Source organism: Sapajus apella, unplaced genomic scaffold, assembly GCF_009761245.1.
Source record: "Sapajus apella isolate SASKATOON/1434 unplaced genomic scaffold, GSC_monkey_1.0 scaffold180, whole genome shotgun sequence".
Taxonomy (NCBI): domain Eukaryota; kingdom Metazoa; phylum Chordata; class Mammalia; order Primates; family Cebidae; genus Sapajus; species Sapajus apella.
The window spans coordinates 705,161-728,840 of NW_022437120.1; the positions used below are offsets into that span (position 1 = coordinate 705,161).

The 23,680-nt window shown below is 39.9% G+C and overlaps 1 protein-coding gene across 2 annotated transcripts in view; it reads right to left on the reverse strand.

Annotated features, from left to right (window-relative positions):
- MTMR9 (myotubularin related protein 9) overlaps positions 1–23,165 on the reverse strand; it is a 48,062-nt gene extending 24,897 nt beyond the window's left edge. Inside the window, exons 1-3 of one of the 2 annotated variants that reach the window (XM_032268384.1) lie at positions 22,455–23,165; positions 12,849–12,957; positions 1,355–1,480 (exon numbers count right to left, since the gene is read on the reverse strand). In XM_032268384.1, the coding sequence (XP_032124275.1) occupies positions 1,355–1,480; positions 12,849–12,957; positions 22,455–22,636 (417 nt within the window). In that variant the 5' untranslated portion in view covers positions 22,637–23,165. The remainder of the gene's footprint in view (positions 1–1,354; positions 1,481–12,848; positions 12,958–22,454) is intronic. The other variant, XM_032268385.1, reaches the window with a different exon arrangement.
- Positions 23,166–23,680: the final 515 nt, after the last annotated feature.

Sequence of the window (23,680 nt, forward strand, 5' to 3'; positions counted from 1 at the left end):
TCCTAAACTCCCATGTGATAAATATTGGATCTTCTTCCTTTATTATGCATGCATGTGTCTAACCTCTCTGTTTTTCCATCTTCTTTCTCTGTTCTGCATTCTGAGTAATTACTTCAGATCTATATTCCAAATCACTTATTCTCCCTTTAGCTGTTTCTAATAAGCTACTTAACATTTTCCTTATGCCGGTACCATACTCTGTTGATTACTGCGGTTTTACAAGTTTTGTAATAAAGTATGTAAATCCTTTTAACTACTGTTTTCTCAAAGCTGTTTTGACTTTCCACATAAACTTATATATTTAAATTTGCATTTCCATAAAACTTGTATCATCTTTTCCATTTCCACAAAAACACCTGTTAGAATTTTAACAGAGATTGCACTGACTCTATAGAACAATTTGGGGAGAACTGCCACTTTAATGAGCCAAATCCAGCCTGCTGCCTGTTTTTGCAAATAAAGTTTATTAGAACATGGTGTCACCCATTCATTGATGTCTTGTCTGATTGCTGCTTTCATGCAACAGCAGCAGAGTTCAGTAGTTGTAATAGAGACCACATGACACACAAAGCTTAAAACATCTATTATCTAATGGTCCTTCACATGTGTCAGCTAACCGCTGACCTTAACCATATTGTTTTCCAATTGATGCATACAGTATATCTCTCCTTTTACTTAGATCTCCTGTAACTTCTTCCAACAATGTTTTATGTCTTTCAGTGCATAATCTTGAGTTTCTTGTTAAATTTATTCCTATTTTATTCACTGCCAGATCGCTTGTTGCCAACTCAATTTGTTTTTGTATACTGATCTTAGATCAACCAACTTGGCTAAACTTGCTTATTCTAGTTATTTTATTGCTTTCTGCTCTTATTTTTATTATTTTTTCTTTCTAGTTACTTTGCTCTTTTTTCTAGCTTAAGTTGGTGCTTAGATGAATGATTTTAAATTTTTCTTTCTTTTCTAGTATAAAAATTTTAAATTTATAAGTTTATCTCTAACCCCTGCCTTAGCTGTCTGTATTCCACAAATTTCAATAGGTTACATTACCATTATCATTTAGTTCAAAATGTTTTTTAATTTCTTTGACACACAGATTATTTACAAGTGTTTTGTTTAATTTAGAAATACTTGGGGGTATTCCTAGATATCTTAGTATTATTTATTATTAATTTAATTCCTTTTTGATCAGAGATTATACTCCGTATGGCTTCAATCCTTTTAAATGTATTAAGATTAGCAATGGACAAGTCAACTTCACCTTAGTACTCTTCAAAAGAAGTGATCATTTTCACAAGTTAAATAAGGTATTGGGTTACTTTTCATAACCGACAGTTCTCAAAAGTTAACTCACAGCTGAGGAATAGAGTTCAAACTCTTGCTCAGGAAGGAAGGAATGCCAGCCATCTTCTATCACTTCAAACATAGGACGGTAAAAGAAAGGGTACATCAGAGTGATGGAGTCCAGGGTAGACAATGCCTGGGGGCAAAAAGAAGACAAAAAAGGAACACCCACAACTGGAAACACATTCTCACTGAAAAATTAGTATTAAGCAAACGCAGCCTAATAATGATAGGTGCCCAGTATGTTTCTCTAACATTGAGTTTATCACTAGATACAATTACAGTCTTACTGAAGCAATTTCCATGTTCTAGTAACTAATAAGGCACCTGACACATAACACTAAAAAGTGTTGATGGGAGGAAAAACAAACAAAAAATGTACATACCAATTCTAGAAGAAAAATCAAGTAACACCCCTTGACATCACTTAATAAAGTTTAATAAAAAAGTCTAAGTATTTCTGGGGATCAGTTTTTGGTTAGTAAGGTCTTGTCTCAAAATCCAGTTACAGCCTAAATAAACATATGTGAATTATTTGAAATCAGGGTTAGTTAGTAGCTGTAAAAAAAGGATGATACAGCTTAGAAGTCTATGGTCAGATGGGAATCAGAATGCTGGAAGGAAATTCCAAATACTAGCTATGCAGTAGGAAAGTAATGTAAACACTCTATGCCTCAGTTTCCTCGACTGTAAAATGGGGGAAATAACATACCTACTTCATAGGGTTGTTGGATATTTAGAGAGATAATGTGTAACAGGTGTAGAGCAGTGTCTGGCACATAATAAAAGCTAACTAATTCCAGCTTTTTTTTTTTGAGACAGAGTTTTCCTCTTGCCACTCAGGCTGGAGGGTGATGGCACAATCTCAGCTCATTGCAACCTCCGACTCCCGGGTTCAAGCAAATCTCCTTCCTCAGCCTCGTGAGTAGCTGGGATTACAGACACCCGCCACCACACCCAGCTAATTATTTTGCATTTTTAGTAGAGATGTGATTTCACCACGTTGGCCAGGCTGGTCTCAAATTCCTGACCTCAGGTGATCCACTCGCCTCAGCCTCCCAAAGTGCTGGGATTACAGGCATGAGCCACCGTACCTGGCCAATTTCAGCTATTATATATGCTCTACATATGTAGAAATTCCATCACTGTTCATTTCCTCCCTTCCTAGACTGGTATGCCATTTGGCCAGGTATCATATCTTTATGCTGCAGGGGTCCATTCTCGAATGGGGGTATTACCCTATCAACCCCAAATGAACCTATATTTATCTGGAGCACTTGAATCTTGGGTAATAGACACAGGAAAACCTGAGTAGATGGGAGGAACAGACAGAACATTCTCTATCACCAGGCAGATTCATCCTTCTGACAGGGGGACTATGGAAAAAAGTATTTCTACGACTGGAAAAAAAAAAAAAAAAGGATACCATATCAATTAGCATAATTCGAACAGCAGGAATGATGGAGACATTCACCTGGACAGGAGGAGAAGGCCCAACAGCATGCTCAGAATGCAGTTACCTCCCTCCAGGTCAGAGGAAGATCAGGCGTGCAAAAGGATAGGCCCATGATTACTTAATAATAGAATGGACATGTAGCTCAGCAGTTTAGCAAAAACATCTCCATCCAAAGGTATTTTTTTATCTATCTATAAATCATGAAACCTTCTCCCCTACCTCACAAAACAAAATATGGAGAAGCATGGCTGTATAATCCATCATCCATATACATATATATATATATATATGTACACACACACACATAACACACATATTTTTTCCTACTTCTATATTGTATTTGGCTGCCAATCATACCAAACAGAAGCAGAATGGCCAGTGTCCATGTCTGACCTAACTCAGAGCTGCCATCAATCAGCACCACCATTATTCTAAATGCAAGTCAGCAATCACTTTGACAGGCAATAAGCACTCATATTTCATGAGATCTTAGGTCACTAGAGAGAGGTCTTTTCCTTTAAATATATTAATGCTGAGAGAACTGAAAACATTTCAACTCCATAGGCAGGTGAAGCACAGAAAAAAAGCTTCACCAACTTATTGCAACAATTTAGAGAACTGAGCACTTGCCAGCTATTCTTCCAATGGGATTCTATGTGTGGCAGCAGAATATATTTGCGTATATGGACTCTTGATTGCAAAGGACAGCTCAGCTATGCTATGTGAGAAATTCAATTATTACTCATAAATCATGCCCAGATGTATTCAGGGGAGGGTGAAGGGGTAGCAGGAGGGATTGTATGCCAGGAAAAGGATAAAGGACAAATTAACTATGTTATTCACTGTGTTATGGGAACATTCAACAGAGCATTCATGTTCTGAAGTCAAATGAGCTCATAATTTATGGCTTCTTTTCAGTCCTAAGGGTTCCTATATAATGAGTCAGTTTCTAAAGAACTTTGGGTAATGTATACAGCTACTTAAACAACTGATCAGCATCAGCAAGTGGGAACACACTTCCCCTTTCTCTTCATCACAGGGCCTCACTACAGGCAGCATCTCTGACACAGACCAGCCAGTCATCTTACAGATCACTTGTCACAAAGGAATAAGAAAAATGTAGACCGGTCAGTGAAAATCCAACCTCCTAACAGAAAAAAAAAAAAAAAAAAAAACAAACCCACAAAACCCACAAACAAACACATGCTCAATGGAAGTGAGTAATCTTCCTCTGGCCAGATAGTGGGACATTATTTCAATTTAACAGTCTATAAACTACATGCATTCTCATTCAACTTAACAAATTATATCAAATCAACATCACGCATTACTTCCAAATGACAGATGTGTAAGACAAACAGCTCAGTTCATCTTCTCATTTCCTTAAAATTCCACAAAGGCAGAAAGAAATGTGTTATGTGCCATTTACTTGGTATTATAACAGTTTTTCTTCTATTTCTCTATTCCTGTTTTTAAAATTACTAAAATCCTACTGACAGATTTTTAAGATTTTCTACCCATTTTAATAGCTAAGCTAGTAGCATTTTTAGGACACGAAGTCCAGATTAGCTAGTTATACAAACATGGAAAAAAAAATCAATGTCCCTATAGTAGTCTAGAAAGTACTACAAACCTAAGATTAATTGATATAATTTAATGGCAATAATTGAAAATGAGGCAATTTAAAATTTCAGTGTATATCAAAATAGTTGGTTACCATGGAAAGAAAATAGTGTGAGCTCTTCAATTTAAACTATCCAGGTAGTATTTCTATTATTTGTAATCTCAACATAAATAATATTCAATATTGTTTATATAAATATAAAGCAAACACACCCTATCTGAAGCTCATTGATATCTGAAAGTTCAGCTTACTAAAAACAAACAAAAAACTACAATCACTGGTGATAGTTACTTGCTTTAGAAAAGAAAGAACTTTTTGACAAGATGCAAGATGGCTGAATAGGATCAGCTCAGGAGTGCAGTTCCCAGCCAGAATGCAGAGGGTGAGTGATCACCACATTTCCAAACGAGTTTTTACTGCCCGCAGACCAGGAGATTCCCAAGCGGAAAACTGCCACGAGTTTCCAGCATGGCTGATTCAGCCAGCACAGCGGCACAGAAAAACTCACTCAAATCTGGGCAGCCGTTTCAACTGGCACCTAGAACGCCTAGAAGACAGAGTCATCCATTCAACTGAAAAAAAGGGGGCTAAACAAGGGAGCCAGGTGATCTGGCTCAGCAGGTCCCACCTCCAAAAAGACCAGCAATCTGAAACGCTCTGGATTGAGAGTTTCACAGCAAGCACAGCTGGACCCAGGACACTCCACCTCTGTGGGGGTAAGGGCAGTCCACCATTACCGAGGCAGTCCGCCATCACCGAGGCAGTCCGCCATCACCGAGGCAGTCCGCCATCACCAAGGCAGTCCGCCATCACCGAGGCAGTCTGCCATTACTGAGGCAGTCCGCCATTACCAAGGCAGTTCTAACTATACCTCTATAAACAAAATCACAAGGAAGTTCACACGGCAGCTGGGCAGAGACCACAACACCTCAGCAACGCCTCTGCTGGCAGACCGTGATTAGGCTACCTCCTCACTGGGCAGAGCATCTCTGAAAAAAGATACCAGCACATCAGGAACTTATATATAAACCCCCACCTTCCCAGACAGAGCACCTGGGGAAAAAATGGTGGTTATGAGTTCCGCTGGAGCAGACTTAAACATACCTGCCCAGCAGCTCTGAACAGAACAACGGAGCTCACAGCTCAGCACTTGAGCTATTAGGGACAGACTGTCTCCTCAAGTAGCTCCCCAAACTCCTGTACATCCAAAGAGACACCTCATAAAGGAGAGCTCAGGTGGATAGCTGATGGGTATCCTTCTGGGACAAAGATAACAGAGGAAGAAACTGGCAGCAACCTTTACTGTTCTGCAGCCACCACAGGTGATCCTCAGACAAGCCAGGTCTGGAGTGGACCTCCAGCAGTCCTATAGCAGAGGGGCATGATTGTTAGAAGAAAAACTAAGAAACAGAAAGAAATAACTTCATCATCAACAAAAAGGACATGCAATCAGAGACCCCATCCCAAAGTCACCAACTACAAAGACCAGAGGTAGATAAATCCACAAAGATGGGAAGAAACCAGCGCAAAAGAATGAAAATACCCAAAACCAGAACGCTTCTCCTCCTCCAAGGGATCACAACTCCTCACCAGCGAGGGAACAAAGATTGATGGAGAATGAGTCTGATGAATTGACAGAAACAGAATGTGGGTAATAACAACCTTCTCTGAGCTAAAAGAACATGTTCTAACCCAATGCAAAGAAATTAAGAACCTTGAAAAAAGGTTTGATGAAATGCAAATGAGAATAAACAGCTTAGAGAAGAATATAAATCAATTGATGGAGCTGAAAAACATAACATGAGAACTTCACAAAGCACACACAAGTTTCAGTAGCCGATCGACCAAGCAGAAGAAAGATCAACTCAACAAATGAAGATCAACTCAACGAAATAAAACAAGAAGGCAAGATTACAGAAAAAAAAAGTAAAAAGAAATGAACAAAGCCTCCAAGAAACATGGGATTATGTGAAAAAATCTAATCTATGTTTGATAGTTGTACCTAAATGTGACACAGACAATGAATCCAAGTTGGAAAACACTCTTCAGGATATTATCCAGAAGAACTTTCCCAACCTAGCAAAGGAGGCCAATATTCAAGTCCAGGAAATACAGAGAACACCACAAAGATATTCCTCAAGAAGAGCAATCCCAAGGCACGTAATCGTCAGATTCACCAGGGTTGAAATGAAGGAAAAAATGCTAAAGGCAGCCAGAGAGAAAGGTCAGGTTACCCACAAGGGGAAGCCCATCAGACTCACAGCGGATCTCTCAGCAGAAACCCTACAAGCCAGAAGAGAGTTGGGGCCAATATTTAACATCCTTAAAGAAAAGAACTTTCAACCTAGAATTTCATATCCAGCCAAATGAAACTTCATCAGCGAAGGAGAAATAAAATCCTTTTCCAACAAGCAATTGCTGAGAGATTCCATCACCACCAGGCCTGCCTTACAAGAGCTCCTGAAAGAAGCACTAAAGAAAGGAACAACCAGTACCAGCCACTCCAATAACGTACCAAATGGTAAAGACTATTGACACAATGAAGAAACCGCATTAACTAATGGGCAAAACAACCAGCTAGCATCAAAATGGCAGGATCAAATTCACACATAATATTAACCTTAAATGTAAATGGGCTAAATGCTCCCATCAAAAGACATAGGCTGGCAAATTGGATAAAAAGTCAAAATCCATCGTTGTGCTGTATCCAGGAAACCCATCTCACGTGCAAGAATACACACAGGCTAAAAATAAAGGGATGGAGGCAGACTTTTCAAGCAAATGGAGAGCAAAAAAAAAGCAGGAGTTGCAATCCTAGTCTCTGATAAAATAGACTTTAAACCAACAAAGATCAAGAGTCAAAGAAGGGCATTACATAATGGTAAAAGCATCAATGCAACAAGAAGAGCTAACGATCCTAAATATATGCGCACCCAATACAGGAGCACCCAGATACATAAAGCAAGTTCTTAATGACCTACAAAGAGACAGACTCCCACACAATACTAGTGGGAGACCTTAACACTCCACTGTCAATATTAGACATACCAAACAGACAGAAAATTAACTAGGATATCCAGGACTTGAACTCACATCTGGACCAAGCAAACCTAATAGACATATAGAACTCTCCACTCCAAATCCACAGAATATACATTCTTCTCAGCACCACATCACACCTACTCTAAAACTGACCACATAATTGGAAGTAAATCACTCCTTAGCAAATGCAAAAGAACAGAAATCATAACAGTCTCTCAGACCACTGTGCAATCAAATTAGAGCTCAGGATTAAGAAACTAACTCAGAACCGCACAACTTCATGGAAACTGAACACAGGCTCTTGAATGTTGACTGGATAAACAATAAAATGAACACAGAAATAAAGATGTTCTTCAAAACCAACGAGAACAAAGACACAACATATCAGAATCTCTGGGACACATTTAAAGCAGTGTCTGGAGGGAAGTTTATAGCAATAAATACCCACATGAGAAGCAACGAAAGATCTAAAATCAACACCCTATCATCAACATTGAAAGAGCCAGAGAAGCAAGATCAAAAAAACTCAAAAGCTAGCAGAAGACAAGAATCAACTAAGATCAGAGCAGAACTGAAGGAGACAGAGACACAAAAAACTCTTCAAAAAAATCAATCTAGGAGTTGGTTTTTTGAAAAGATCAACAAAATAGACTACTAGCCAGATTAATAAAAAAGAAAAGAGAATAATCAAATAGATGCAATAAAAAACGATACAGGGGATATCACCACAGATTCCACAGAAACACAACCACCATCAGAGATTACTACTAATAACACTATGCACATAAACCAGTAAACCTGAAAGAAATGGATAAATTCCTGGACACTTGCACCCTCCCAAGCCTAAACCAGGAAGAAGTCAAAACGCTGAAGAGACCAATAACAAGGGTTGAAATTGAGGCAGCAATTAATAGCCTACCAACCAAAAAAGGCCCAGGACCAGATGGATTCACAGGTGAATTCTACCAGACATACAAAGAGGAGCTGGTACCATTCCTTCTGAAACTATTCCAAACAATCCAAGAAGAGGGAATCCTTCCCAAATCATTTTATGAGATCAACATCATCCTCATACCAAAACCTGGCATGGACTCAACAAAAAAAGAAAACTTCACACCAATATCCATGATGAACATAGATACAAAAATCTTCAATAAAATACTGGCAAACCGACTGCAACAGCACATCAAAAAGCTTAACCATCATGATCAAGTAGGCTTCATCCCGGGGACACAAGGCTGGTTCAACATATGCAAGTCTATAAATGTAGTCCACCACATAAACAGAACCAAAGACAAAAACCACATGATCATCTCAATAGATACAGAGAAGGCCTTAGACAAAATTCAACAGCACTTTATGCTAAAACTCTCAATAAACTAGGTATTGACAGAACGTATCTCAAAATATTAAAAGCTATTTACAACAAACCCACAGCCTATATCATACTGAATAGGCAAAAACTGGAAGCATTCCATTTGAAATCTGGCACTAGACAAGGATGCCCTCTGTCACCACTTACTCAATATAGTATTAGAAGTTCTGGCCAGAACAATCAGGCAAGAAAAAGAAATAAAGAGTATTCAATTAGGAAAGGAGGAAGTCAATTTGCAGATGACATGACTGTATATTTAGAAGACCCCATCGTCCTAGCCCAAAATCTCCAGAAACTCATAAGCAACTTCAGCAAAGTCTTAGGATACAAAATCAATGTGCAGAAACCACAAGCATTCCTATACACCAACAACAGACTTAAATAGTGTCAAATCAAGAAAGAACTGCCATCCACAACTGCAACAAAGAGAATGAAATACCTAGGAATACAACTAACAAAGGATGTAAAGGTTGTCTTCAAGGAGGACTACAAACCACTGCTCAAGGAAATAAGAGAGGACATAAACAGATGGAGAAACATCCCATGCTCCTGGTTAGGAAGGATCAATATCGTGAAAATGGCCATACTGCCCAAAGTAATTTATAGATTCAACGCTATCCCCATCAAGCTACCAATGACCTTCTTCACCGAACAGGAAAAAACACCTTAAACTTCATACGGAAGCAAAAGAGAGCCCACATAGCCAAGTCAATTCTAAGCAAAATGAACAAAGCTGGAGGCATCACGCTACCTGACTTCAAACTATGCTACAAGGCTACAGCAATCAAAGCAGCATGGGACTCGAACCAAAACAGAAATATAGACCAATGACACAGAACAGAGGCCTCGAAGGAAATGCCACACATCTACAACCATCTGATCTTTGACAAACCTTACAAAAACAAGCAATGGGGAAAGGATTCCCTGTTTAATAAATGGTGTTGGGAAAACTGGCTAGCCATGTGCAGAAAGCAGAAACTGGACCCCTTCCTGACACCTTACATTAAAATTAACTCCAGAGAGATTAAAGACTTACACATAAGACCTAACACCATAAAAACCCTAGAAGAAAACCTAGGTAAAACCATCCAGGACATATGCATAGGCAAGGATTTCATGACTAAAACACCAAAAGCATTGGCGACAAAAGCCAAAATAGACAAATGGGATCTAATTAAATTCCAGAATTTCTGTACAGCAAAAGAAACAATCATTAGAGTGAACCGGTAACCAACAGAATGGGAAAAAATTTTTGCAATCTACCCATCTGACAAAAGGGCTAATATCTAGAATCTACAAAGAACTAAAACAGATTTACAAGAAAAAAACAAACCCATTCAAAAGTGAGCGAAGGACATGAACAGACACATTTCAAAAAAAGACATATGAGGCCAATGAACATGAAAAAATGCTCATCATCACTGGTCATTAGAGAAATGCAAATCAAAACCATACTGAGATACCATCTCACTCCAGTTAGAATGGCAATCATTAAAAAATCAGGAGACAACAGATGCTGGGGAGGTTGTGGAGAAACAGGAACACTTTTACACTGTTGGTGGGAGTGTAAATTAGTTCAACCATTATGGAAGACAGTGTGACGATTCCTCAAGGACCTAGAAATAGAAATTGCATTTGACCCAGCAATCCCGTTACTGGGCATATATCCAAAGGATTATAAATTGTTCTATTATAAAGACACATGAACACGTATGTTCATTGTGGCAATGTTTACAATAGGAAAGACCTGGAACCAACCCAAATGTCCTTCAATGATAGACTGGACAAGGAAAATATGGCACATATACACCATGGAATACGATGCAGCCATGAAAAATGATAAGTCCATGTCCTTTATATGGATATGTATGAATCTGGAAACCATCATTCTCAGCAAACTGACAGAAGAACAGAAAATCAAACAACACATGTTCTCACTCACAAGTGGGTGTTGAACAATGAGAACACATGGACACGGAGGGGGGCATCACACACTGGGGTCTGTTGGGGGGACTAGGGAGGGACAGCACGATGTAGGGAGTTGGGGAGGGATAATATGAGGAGAAATGCCAGATATAGGTGACAGGGATGGAGGCAGCAAACCACATTGCCATGTATATACCTATGCAACAATCCTTCATGTTCTGCACATGTACCCCAGAACCTAAAGTGCAGTTTATATATATGGAAAAGGAAAAGAAAGAACTTTTTTAAAGTCTCACCAGATAGATCCATAACAGTAGATTACTCAGCCTTAAAAAGGCTGAAATTACAACACATATGAACTGTGAGGATATTATGCTAAATGAAAAAAACAAGTCACAAAAAGACAAATACTCTGATTCTACTTATATGAGATATCTAAAGTAATCAAATTTAGAGAAACAGAAAGTAGAATGGGAGTTATCAGGGGCTGAAGAGAGGGGTAAATGTGTTGTTTAACACAGAGTTTCAGTTTTGCAAGATGAAAAAGTCCTGGAGATCTATTGCACAACAATGTGAATAAAGTTATTATACCCTACTAAACTGTACACTTCAAAATGATTAAGATTGTAAATCTTACGTTAGGTGTTTTTTAACCACAGTTTTTTAAAAAAGTGTCACCATAAAATTATACTAAGTAATGACAGAGGACCCTCAAATGGTAGCTGCTATTTACCAAGTATTATACTAAGCATTCTACACACATCAACTAATAAAATTCTTACAACAGCCCTAAAAGATAGGTATTATTATCCTTGTTTTATATAAAGTATAAAACAAATCAGAGCGATATTAAGTATTTTACCAATGTTCACAAGCTACCAAGTGGTAAAATGAAGAGTCAAACTACTATGATTCAATAACATATTAATACATGTAATAATGTATATATGTGATAATAATATACAATAATCATATTGTAATTTATTAACATTTCTATTCAAATTTTTAGGATTGCATTAATTACAAAAGATATACTAGTATATTCAAGAAGAAACAATTTCACTTCTAGCAGCTAACCTGGCAGAGAAGTGAACAGTGCACTGGTTAACTCACTAGTGGTTTGCAGTGTCTCTAAGGAATTCCTGAGAGGGCAGGTAGGAATAGTCAAGTCAATAAGGGCTTCTAGGTCTCCAAATCCATACCTACTCAATGTAATGTCACCAAAAGCAATTCTTTTTTTTTTTTTTTGAGACAGGGTTTTGCTCTTGTTGCCCAAGCTGGAGTGCCATGGTGTGATCTCAGCTCACGGCAACCTCTGCTTCCTGGGTTCAAGCGATTCTCCTGCCTCAGCGTCCCAAGTAGCTGGGATTACAGGCATGAGCCACCACGTCTGGATAATTTTTTATATTTTTAGTAGAAACAGGGTTTCATCATGTTTGCCAGGTTGGTCTTGAACTTCTGACCTCAGGTGATCTGCCCGCCTCGGCCTCCTAAAGTGCTGGGATTACAGGAGTCAGCCACCGAACCCAGCTGACCAAAAGCAATTCTAACTATATCTACTTCATTGGTTTAGAATTTCATATAAGATTTTACTCGAGCAAACCTCAAGTAAAGGAAAGAAAAAAAAGTTTACAGTCTTAGGCACAGAAAAAGTACCAAGATTTGTATAGTGAACATGAAACATCAAGCAAAACTTTAAAATTTCTCCCAAGAATCTCTTCACTAAATCTTCTGATGGTTTCTCCAAATGAGAACTCATACACTCAAGTGAAACGGTATCTGTTATTTAACCAATATGAACTCATGGAAATTCCATGAAGCCACTGGAAATGCAATTCCATGGAATTCCAAGCAATTCATGGAACTGGGGCTACTCATATAAAATGAGTAACACCAGACACTGCTGGAAGTTAAGAAAGCCCGATTACACTCATATAACAATGAGCCAGGGTGAGGCTTTTCCTATCAGTCTTCAGTATTTGAGTCAGAGAACATGACTAAAATATCTAATGAGGAAATGTAAGAGCTATACATAAACGATGAAATTATGTTTCATTACATTTTGCTTCCAAAATACTTACCTCAATGGAACTGGCTATATTCAGGCATTCCTCCATTCCAGGAATATCCAACTGAATAATTCGAAAATCTTTACATTTTATGATGATGGTACCCAGCGATCCCACAAATCTGAAAGAAATTGAAAATCACGTTTAGGAACACATATGTTACTAACTTTAAATATATTATTATTTATTTGAAAAGAGGATGTAGTTGTAGTTATCATCTATATTAACTTTCTTCTCAATTAGTCTAATTAAAGAAGAAGCAAGGCTACATCATTAAAACGAGAGCCATACGTTACTTACTATATATACGTTTTTTTTTTAATTTCAAATATATAAAGCAATTCACATTAGGCTAATTGTTTTGATGGAGATTATTTGGGGCCTTATTTTAAAGAATAGGAAAAAGATCTGTAATTAATGTATTAAGTGCTTGTAGAGAGATATTTCTGGAGCATCGGAAAATAGTTCATTTCAGATTTCATTTACTTCCAAGTGATACACACTATGTATCAATTTATAAAAAGTAATATATTTGACAAAATCTAACATCCATTTCTGATTTAAAAACATGAAAAACCAAAAATTTCTCAGCAAACTTGGAACAGAAGGGAACTTCCGCAACCTGATAGAGGCATTTACAAAAAACAACAAGAAAAAAAACCCTAAATAGCACACTTAATGGTGAAGGACTGAATTATTTCTCTCTAAAATCATAAATAACACAAAGATGTTCACTCTCACCACATCTATTCACCATTGAACTGAAAGTTATAGCTAGTGCAGTAAGGTAAAAAGAATAAAAATAGATTGAAAAGGAAGAAGTAAAACTGTCTTTACTTGCAGATCATGATTATGTAATGTACCCAGAATTTTCTTTTTATTGTCAATTCTCTCCCAAATTCACCTAGTAATACAATGTAATTCCAAACAAAATCACAGCAGACTTTTATGTAGAAACTCAAAAAGTGTTTATAAAATTCATAGAGAAATGCAAATGTCTTCAAACAGCCAAAACAACTTTGAGTAAGAACAAAGTTGGATGGTTAACACTACATAATTTCAAGGCTTACTATAAAATTATAGTAATTAAGACAATGTGATAATTACATGATGATAAACAGATCAACTGAACAGAAAAAAAAAAGAGTCCAGAAACAGATCCACTTACACGTGAACAAAGACAGAAAGACAATTCACTGAAGACAGGTCAGTCTTTTTAACAAATGGTGCTGGAACAATTGGATAGTCTTTTTTTTTTTTTTTAAGAATTTGAATCTCTATCATGAACCATATACAAAAACTAACTCAAAATGGGATTGTTTACCTAAATGTAAAACCTAAAGTTATAAAACTGCTAGAAGAAAACCTGAGAGAAAATATTGTGACCTTAGGTGAGAAAATGGTTTCTTAGATAAGACACTAAAATCCCAATCTCTAGAAGAACAAACTGACAAATTGGACATCTTCAAAATGTAAAGCATCTGCTTGAAGGACAGGGTTAAAGAGCATGAAAAGGTTAAGCCACTGGGCATTCCTGTGGGCTGTTGAGGAATTCATCAACAGGCTACACTACATTTATTGCTAAAATGTTTCTTCCTTCAACAATAAATTAATCTTACCTTACTGTAACTTTTTTACTTTATAAACTTTTTAATCTCTAACTTTTTGTCTCTTTTGTAATGACACTAGGCTGAAAATACAAACACACTACGCCGGGCCCGGTGGCTCAAGCCTATAATCCCAGCACTTTGGGAGGCCTAGGCGGGTGGATCACGAGGTCAAGAGATCGAGACCATCCTGGTCAACATGGTGAAACCCCGTCTCTACTAAAAATACAAAACATTAGCTGGGCATGGTGGCACGTGCCTGTAATCCCAGCTACTCAGGAGGCTGAGGCAGGAGAATTGCCTGAACCCGGGAGGCGGAGGTTGCGGTGAGCCGAGATCGCGCCAGTGCACTCCAGCCTGGGTAACAAGAGTGAAACTCTGCCTCAAAAAAAAAAAAAAAAAAAAAAAAAAATACAAACACACTATACAGCTGTACAAAAATATTTTCCTTCTTTATATCCTCATTCCATAAGCTTTTTTCAATTAAAAAAGTTTGTTTGGTAAACTTTCTTGTTAAAACCTTAGACACAAACACACACATTAGCCTAGGCCTAAACAGGGTCAGGACCATCAATATCACTGTCTTCCACCTCCACATCTTGTCCCACTGGGAAGTCTTCAGAGGAAATATTAACAACATGCACGGAGCTGTCATCTCCCATGATGACAATGCCTTCTGGATAATTCTCGATGGACTTGTCTGAGTCTGTTTTACAGTCAACATTCTTCAAGACCTAAAAGGAGTACACTCTAAAATAACAATAAAAAGTATAATGTAGTAAATACATAAACCAGTAACAAAGTTGTTTATGGTCATTTATAAATATTATTTGATGTATGCAATTGTATGTGCTGTACTGTACATACAATACAGCATACATAAACGACCGACACCCCAGGTTTTTTTATACCAACATCACCACAAACACAATGTCACTGGGCAAGAGAAGCTTTTCAGGTCCATTACAATCTTATGGGACTACCATCATATATATAATAAATCACATGACTGTATGTATATACAAACATACACTCTCAAAACTCAATAAGAAAGCAAATTATTCATTACAAATGGGCAAAACACAGGAACGGTCACTTAGCAAAAAAAAAAAAAAAAAAAGACATACGGATGGCATATACGCACATGAAAAGATGCCCTACACCCATCAGGGAAATGCAAAGTTAAACCACAATAAGATATCACTTAACATCTATTGGAATGGCTAAAATGTAAAAGAAAAGACAGACCATAGCAGGTGAGGACAAGAATGTGGAGGAACTAGAACTCTCACACACTGCTCATAGGAATATAAAACTGTAAATAAAAGCACTTTGGAAAACAGTTTGGGCAGCTTCTTAAAAAGTAAAACATAGGCCGGGCGCGGTGGCTCACGCCTGTAATCCCGGCACTTTGGGAGGCCGAGGCGGGTGGATCACGAGGTCAAGAGATCGAGACCATCCTGGTCAACATGGTGAAACCCCGTCTCTACTAAAAACTACAAAAAATTAGCTGGGCATGGTGGCGCGTGCCTGTAATCCCAGCTACTCAGGAGGCTGAGGCAGGAGAATTGCCTGAACCCAGGAGGCGGAGGGTGCGGTGAGCCGAGATCACGCCATTGCACTCCAGCCTGGGTAACAAGAGCGAAACTCCATCTCAAAAAAAAAAAAAAAAAAAAAGTAAAACATATACCGATATCTGATCCAGCCATTCCACTGGCAAGTAAATGGCTTGCCACCCAAGAGAAAATAAACCACATGTTCATACAAAGACTTGCATAAGAATGTGAAAAACAGCTGTATTTAACGGCCTCAAACTGGAAACAACCCACATTTCCATCACCAGGTGAATAAATGAACTATGGAGTACTACACAGTGGACTAGTACTCAGCAAATAAGAATAAACTATTAATATATGCAACATGAACAAATCTCAAAAGAGTACTGCATGCTTTCCGTTGTATCAACATAAATTTCTAGATAATGCAAACTCAACTGTGACTACTTGGGAAAGAAGGAAGGGATTACAAAAGGGCACCAGTAAACTTTTGGGGGTGATAAATTCATTATCTTGAACCTATGGCGACAGTATCAGCATGTGCACATACATCAAAACACATCAAAGTTTACACTTCAAATATGTTTAGTGTTATATGTCGACTGTACTTCAATAAAGCTGTTTCAAAAATCACTGTCACTCTGCCTGAGCTGGAAGTGAAAGACACATAACCAAATTATCAGTTAAAAAAATGAAAAAAAAAATGTACAAGACATATGGTTATTCTTTTGAAAATTTTCACATCATCTACTCTTGTAAGCTCATTTTGTAAAGTGAATTTTGTTTTGTTAGTCTGCCAGGTTTTACTTAGTTGCTATAAAGTATAGTGAATGACTAGAGGAGTTAAAAATAATTGTTACCTTATATCAGAACAAATATGCTTTAAACTACAAAGTATTCTCCATTTATTCAACGTTTCTAATCAATTACTATTACTTATAAAACAGTAGGCCATGAAAAATATATTTTAAAAGCATAAGAGCTCCCTCCACAGAATTCCTATGATTCACATCAATTGTCAGATTCAGTTCTATTCTATCATTTTCTCCTTATTGTCCCATCCATGCCCTGTATATGCGCCTATCAGAGCATTTAAAATACTTTATTAAACTTTCTAGCTTGTATGTTTATTTCTTATAATGGCTCTTAGTTATTTTCAGGTAGAAGCCATGTTTGATTAATTTCTACATCCCCAGGTCCTAGTACAGCACCCAGCATATACACAATCTTAAAGCTCCATTAAGGGGCTTAAAGGAGGATCGAAATAATGTACCATGTCAATTTGACTCCAATTAATCTATAAATCCAAAACAATTCATTTTTTAAAAATCCTACGAAACCTGTATAAAGTCTGTGGTCTAGTGAGCAGCCCTGCACCAATGTCAGTGTCCTAATTTTGATAATACTACAGTCATAAAGCATGTCACCATTAGGGGAAGCTGGGTGGAAGATTCCAAAACCTCCATGCACAATTTTTCGCAACGGCCTATGAATCTTTAATTATTATTAAAGACTTTTAAAAATCCCATGAATATAGCAAGTTTTCCAAAACTGCATGGAAACATAAGGGTCAAAACAGTGTTGCCAACTTTAAAAAAAAAAAAAAAGGAAAGCAGGGCAACTAGCACCATTTGATTTTTGGATATATCACAAAGCCATAGAAGAAAATATGATGACAACTAAAGAACAGATTAATGAACCAACAGATTATGACAGAGCTCAGAAATAGACCCGTACATAAGGATAACTTGACGTAAATCAGCCAAGGCTGGGATGTCAGGTGATGGGATTAAGAAAACTGGCTTCCTTGCTCTACGGAGAAAAATAGGTTCCTACCATACTTGAAACAAAGATAGAATCCAAATGAATTAAAGATCTAAAAATGAACAGTAAAACTATGAAGCTACTATGGAAGAAAGCGTAGGAGAACATCCTGGTGATTTGGGGCGGGGAAGAAGTTCTTAAGACAGACCATACACCATAAAGCAAAACATTGGAAAGTTTTGCATTAAAATTAAAGACTTCTGTTCAACAAAGGACATCACAGATAAAATAACAGATGAATGACAAACTAGGAGAAGACACTCATAACGCCTAAATGAAGAATGAGTACCCACAGAGTACACAAGTAACCCGCAAATCAACATGAGAAAGACAATAAACCCAATGTGTATAAGAAGACCACAGAAATTAGGCCATTCACAGAAAGGAAAAAAAAAATTAAGTATATTGCTCACAAGCATATATAATTAAACTCACTAATAATTAGTAAAATTCAAATGAAAATAAAACAATAACTATTTCACAATCTTCAGACTGGAAAAATTAGAAAGACAATACCAAATGTTGGTAAGAAAGTGGAGAAGAGGTACCTTTCCTGCACCATAATGGGAAGGCAATCTGCAATCATCATTCTGGAAAGCAATTAGTTTGTCAAATGAGTTATGCACCTCCTTTATGGCTGAATCCCATCCTAGGTGCAGTCTCAGAGGAATTATGGCACAAGACTACATAAGGGGACATGAATATGTTTAACAGAGTTGTTTGTGATAGCAGAGTTGGAGGTTACCTAAAAGATCTGTTAAGTAAGCTTTTTAGATACTTTGGAATTCTATGCTACTGTCAGAAGCAGTGAAATGGTTGTACACACAGCAATAAGAGACCTTGAAAAAGTACTGAATCAACATAGGAGCAGAACAAGATCTACAACATACTCCCTGTTAGGCAAATTAAACTCACACATACACGCATGTGTGCACACACCCATACACAACTAACATGGTTGCCTACGGGGATTGTGGATAAGACAGGAAATGGGAGTGAAAATTATGGATGAAGAAAATAAAAAACAGAGGAAACCTTTTAAGGACTCAATCATGAAAATGATGAATCATCAACTGAGTAGAATTAACTCAATTTTCTGAGGTCCATTAAAAAAACCAGGTATAACTGTAAAACTTGTGTACAACCTTGTATGTTGAAAGGCTCAAATAAAATGATGTTAGCAATGTATATGAAAGTATTCCACAGACTTGTAAAGCATTATTCAACACAACTTTCTACAAGGTTCAGAGAGGTTGAGTAGCTTGTCCAAAGGCACTTATTTAGTAAGAGGCAGAACTGAAGGAGTCATCCTTAATGACTTTCTCTCTCACCTCATTTACAATTCACCAGCAAGGCAAGGCAAGGCAGCTCAACCTTCAAAAACACATCCCAAATCAGATTCCTTGTGACTACACTACTGCTTTTTTTTTTTTTTTTTTTTAAAGATGGAGTCTGGCTCTGTCACCCAGGCTGGAGTGCAGTGGCATGATCTCGGCTCACTGCAACCTCTGCCTTCCGGGCTCAAGCAATTTTCCTGCTGCTGTCTCCTGGGTAACTGGGATTACAGGCGTGCACCACCACGCCCAGCTATTTTTTGTATTTTTCGTAGAGATAAGGTTTCACCATATTGGCCAGGCTGATCTTGAACTCCTGAACTCAGGTGATCTGCCTGCCTCAGCCTCTCAAAGTGCTGGGATTACAGGCATGAGCCACCACGCCCAGCCCACCATCGCCTTTTATGTGAACCACTCTACTCTAACTGGGCCTGCTGCTTACACTCTTGCCCCTGTACAGTATATTTTCTGCCAGCAGCCAGAACATCTTCTAAAACATCTATCAGCTGTTGCTTCCTAGCTTTTACCTCTTCAAGGGCTCCCACTGAAACCACTACAATGGCCTGCAGGCTCTCCAGGGTCTAGCCACTGCTTATCCCTCCACCCAACGTCTCTACCACAGACTTCCCCTACCCTCTATTTCCTGCCCTGCAGCCACACTGGCCTCTTTGTTCTTCTCTGCACACACCAAGCATGTTCACCATCTCAAGTCCTTGCATTCACTGTTCCCTCCGGCTGGAAAGCTCTTCCTCCAGATACTCTTATTTCTAGCATCCTCATTTCATTCCGGTCTCTAGTCAGACGTCGTCACCTGTCTTCTCTGAAATCCTTTCTAAAGACACTGCTTCCTGGTGCTCTCTATCCTCTGATCTTCTATTATTTTCCTTCCTGGCACTTATGACCTGACATCATCATACTTATTTATGTCTGCACTTACTGGATTGTCCATCTCCCCGGCCAGTACCTAAGCACCTTGTCTTAGCTACCACTGTAGCCGTACAGCTCAGACAGTGCACATGGAAAACAAATGGACGTCAAGATTTCTTTAAAGCATAAATTTAACAAACTCTGATCAGATCCCTCCCCAATGCGCTTTCCACTACACCACACTGCTTCCCAGGAAAAGGATAAATGTGTGTACAGTTAATCATTCTCTTCTAACAAAGTCAAAGGTTCACATCTCATCTGCCTTCTTCTTCATGCACTACAAGGCCCAGCACCTTGTAAATGCAAGGTAAACAGGTGGAAACGAATGAATGAACAGTAACCATCATAAACGGTAAATCAGAAACAAAAGACAGTTGACGGTCATGGAGAGACTACTAATTTTTATTCAATGGCATTGCTGACCACTCAGTGGTCAATCCTTTTATTTCCTATGTAGCTGTATGCCCAAGTCACAGTTAGAAGTTTCAAAGGAGATAAAAATGAATTCCAGTTGTGGAATTAACAGAAGAATCTGTGAAGGAGGTGGAGGACGAAACAGTTAAACCGAATACTCATTAGACGGGTAACAAGCTCATTGCCTGTGAACTCCTGAAAGATAAGAGCTGTAATATATTTTATTCATCTCAGTGTTCTAAAGGCCTCACAAAATGTCCAGAACATAAAGGCATTTGGCGAATGTTTAACAAACTTGGGAGAAGCAAGGCATTCCCGCAGAAGGAAGAAGTCAATAAAATGCACAGATGACAGAATACAGGACATACACAAGCACCAGTAAATGGTGAGGACTGGCTGGTAAAAAAGGGGTTCATGGAAGGAAGGGCAAGAAGGGCTCATTAAAAGAAATGGCAAGAAATAAAGTTGGAAAGCAGTTTAGGGCCAGGACACAGAATGTCATGAATGACCAAGGGGTTTAGATTTTCAATGAGAGTCCACTCAAGACCTTTTTTTTTTTTAGATGGAATTTCGCTTTTGTTGCCCAGGTTGAAGTGAAGTGGCGGAATCTCAGCTCACTGCAACCTCCACCTCCGAGGTTCAATCGATTTTTCTGCCTCAGCCTCCTGAGTAGCTGAGATTACAGGCGCCCCCACCATGCCTGGCTAATTTTTGGTATTTTTAGTAGACATGGGGTTTCATCATTTTGTCCAAGTTGGTCTCTAACTCCTGACCTCCAGTGATCTGCCAGCCTTGGTCTCCCAAAGTGCTGGGATTACAGGCATGAGCCACCGTGCCTGGCCCACTTAAGACTTCAGGCCGACGCAGGCGGATCACAAGGCCGAGTGTTCCAGACCAGCCTGGCCAATATGGTGAAACCCCATCTCTACTAAAAAATACAAAATTTAGCCAGGCGTGGTGGCGTGCACCTGTAACTGCAGCTACTCTGGAGGCTGAGGCAGGACAATTGCTGGAAACCAGGAGGCGCAGGTTGCAGTGGGCCAAGATTATGCCACTGCACTCCAGCCCGGGCAACAGAGCTAGACTACGCTTCAGGAAAAAAAGAAGAAGAAGAAAAGAAATTATTATTTTAAGGCATACCCTCTCTAGGAATCTTCCTAATACCCAAATTCTCCTGTGAAGCAACAGAAACATTGTTATCATTCATTTATCCTTCAGTGTAAACTGGATAATCAGTTTGCCCTCTCCTGACTAGAGAGAAGCCACTAGGGAGATGGGAATTTTGTCAACAGATGAAAGTACAACTTTTTTACTTCGAGGAACTCCCTTGGAAAGATAAAGCCTGGAGTGCAAAAAGGATAAGGAGGTTAATTGGCCCCTGCCTTTCATTGAGAGCCAGCCCTGTTCTTTCAGCAAACAGAACTGGGTAAAGATGAAGGGAATACATCAGAATCTCCCTTAGTGAGAATAAAATTGATGACCCAGAAGAAACATGATAAACTGAATATTTTTCAGCAATACAAAAATGGTTTTGGGGTACGTAGACACTCATAGCTTTGTAATCGGTTGCGTTTTCCTCAAAAATGGTAAAGGCTTTACCTAAATCACATCCAGCCACAACTTCATGAACAGCAATTGACCATACCGATTCAAGGAATACGACAGGGCAAGAAAAAGAAATTTATAAAAACAATGCCGAAAATCCACCCAAATGGTGTTAAGAACCAGAAACGATCATCTGAGAACTCCATCCAGGTTTAATGGAAACCGGGTCTTCCACCTGGACGGCTTTCTGCTTGGTAAAACTCAATTCCTGATTCTAGGCCACAGAGGGCTGGCTCATTGTGCCTGCCAGCTGGGCGGCAGGATGGGCTGAAAACGCCAGGAAGTGTTCCCCGGGGCGCCCACAGGGGACCGCCCGGTCCCCTGCGGAGTTGGGGTGGGACCGGCACTCACCGCTTGTCGATGGCGTCGATGTTTGAATGGAGGAGCCACAGCTCCTCCGTGTTGTCCTGCCGGGAGGACAGGATGAGGTGGTGGCCCGTCAGGCACAGGGTGCCCTCGACTGCCGGGTAGAAAGGCCGGTGCAGCACCACATTGTCCACCCGCGGGGTCTTAATCAGCTCCGCAAACTCCATGCTCTCCCCGCGGCCGGAGCCAGGGAACCGAGCCCGGGAGGTGCGAGGCGGTTACCCCGCCGCAGGGAGAGAAGCGGAACTACCCGGCGCGGGGCTGGGCCGTGGGGCGGGGCTGGCCGGGCGAAGAGGTTGGGCCCGCCCCAGAAAGGGTGGGCGCGGCGAGGCCTGCAGCCGCTGGCACCGGCCGCGGGGGACAGCAGCTGGGGCTGGGCTAGGCCCGGGCGCCTCTCTCGCACCGCCCGGTCCGCCAGGCCCAGGACTCGGCCACAGTGAACACCTTTCCACAGGCCCAAGGACCGCCACTGCCGCTGGTACCCGGTCCCGCGTAGGCAGGCAGAGGGAAGAAGGAGGATGCCGCGTCGGGACCCACTTCCACGCCCTGGCCGCTAGGGACTCCTGGCGGAAGTGGCTACTTGCTGCTGGAGCTCACAGCAACTCCGGGCGGAAGCAGCCGATCTCAAAACTCGGAAGACGCTGTCGCAGCCGGAAGTCGCTCCCCTCTAGGTACTCGGGAAATGCCTCCGAAGACACAGCCAGAACGGAAGACTTGAGTTCCTACGAGAAAAAAAGCTTGTCTTTTGCCTTCACGCCCTCCCGCTGCCCTTCTCACCCACCTATAAATATTCCTCAGCAGAAGACACCGAGGAAGAAAGGACGACGGGGGAAGTCCCTGTCTTGCCTCCCTCTTCTTGAGTAGAGCTCACCTCCAGCAGCTCTTCAGAGTGCGGGGCTGCTGTTAATTGTGACAGTTATGCGTTAGCCATGAAGAGATGGGAAGTATGGGATGGAGGTGGTGGCTGTGACCTTGGGGACTCCTCCAGGGGTCAGGGAGGGACACAGGGTCGCTCCACAGGCTCCCCGAGAGCGCCGCGCCACGACGTGTGACCTGGAGCAAAAAAGAGGAAAAACAAGAATACCTGTGAGAGGAAGCCAAGTAGTTGTAGATGCAATGAACAGAGGAGCAAGATGCTTGACTTGCTGGAGGCCACCCCGTTACTCTGCGGCAGAGCCTGGGCTTCAGTCTGCAGCTCTGAAACCCCGCGC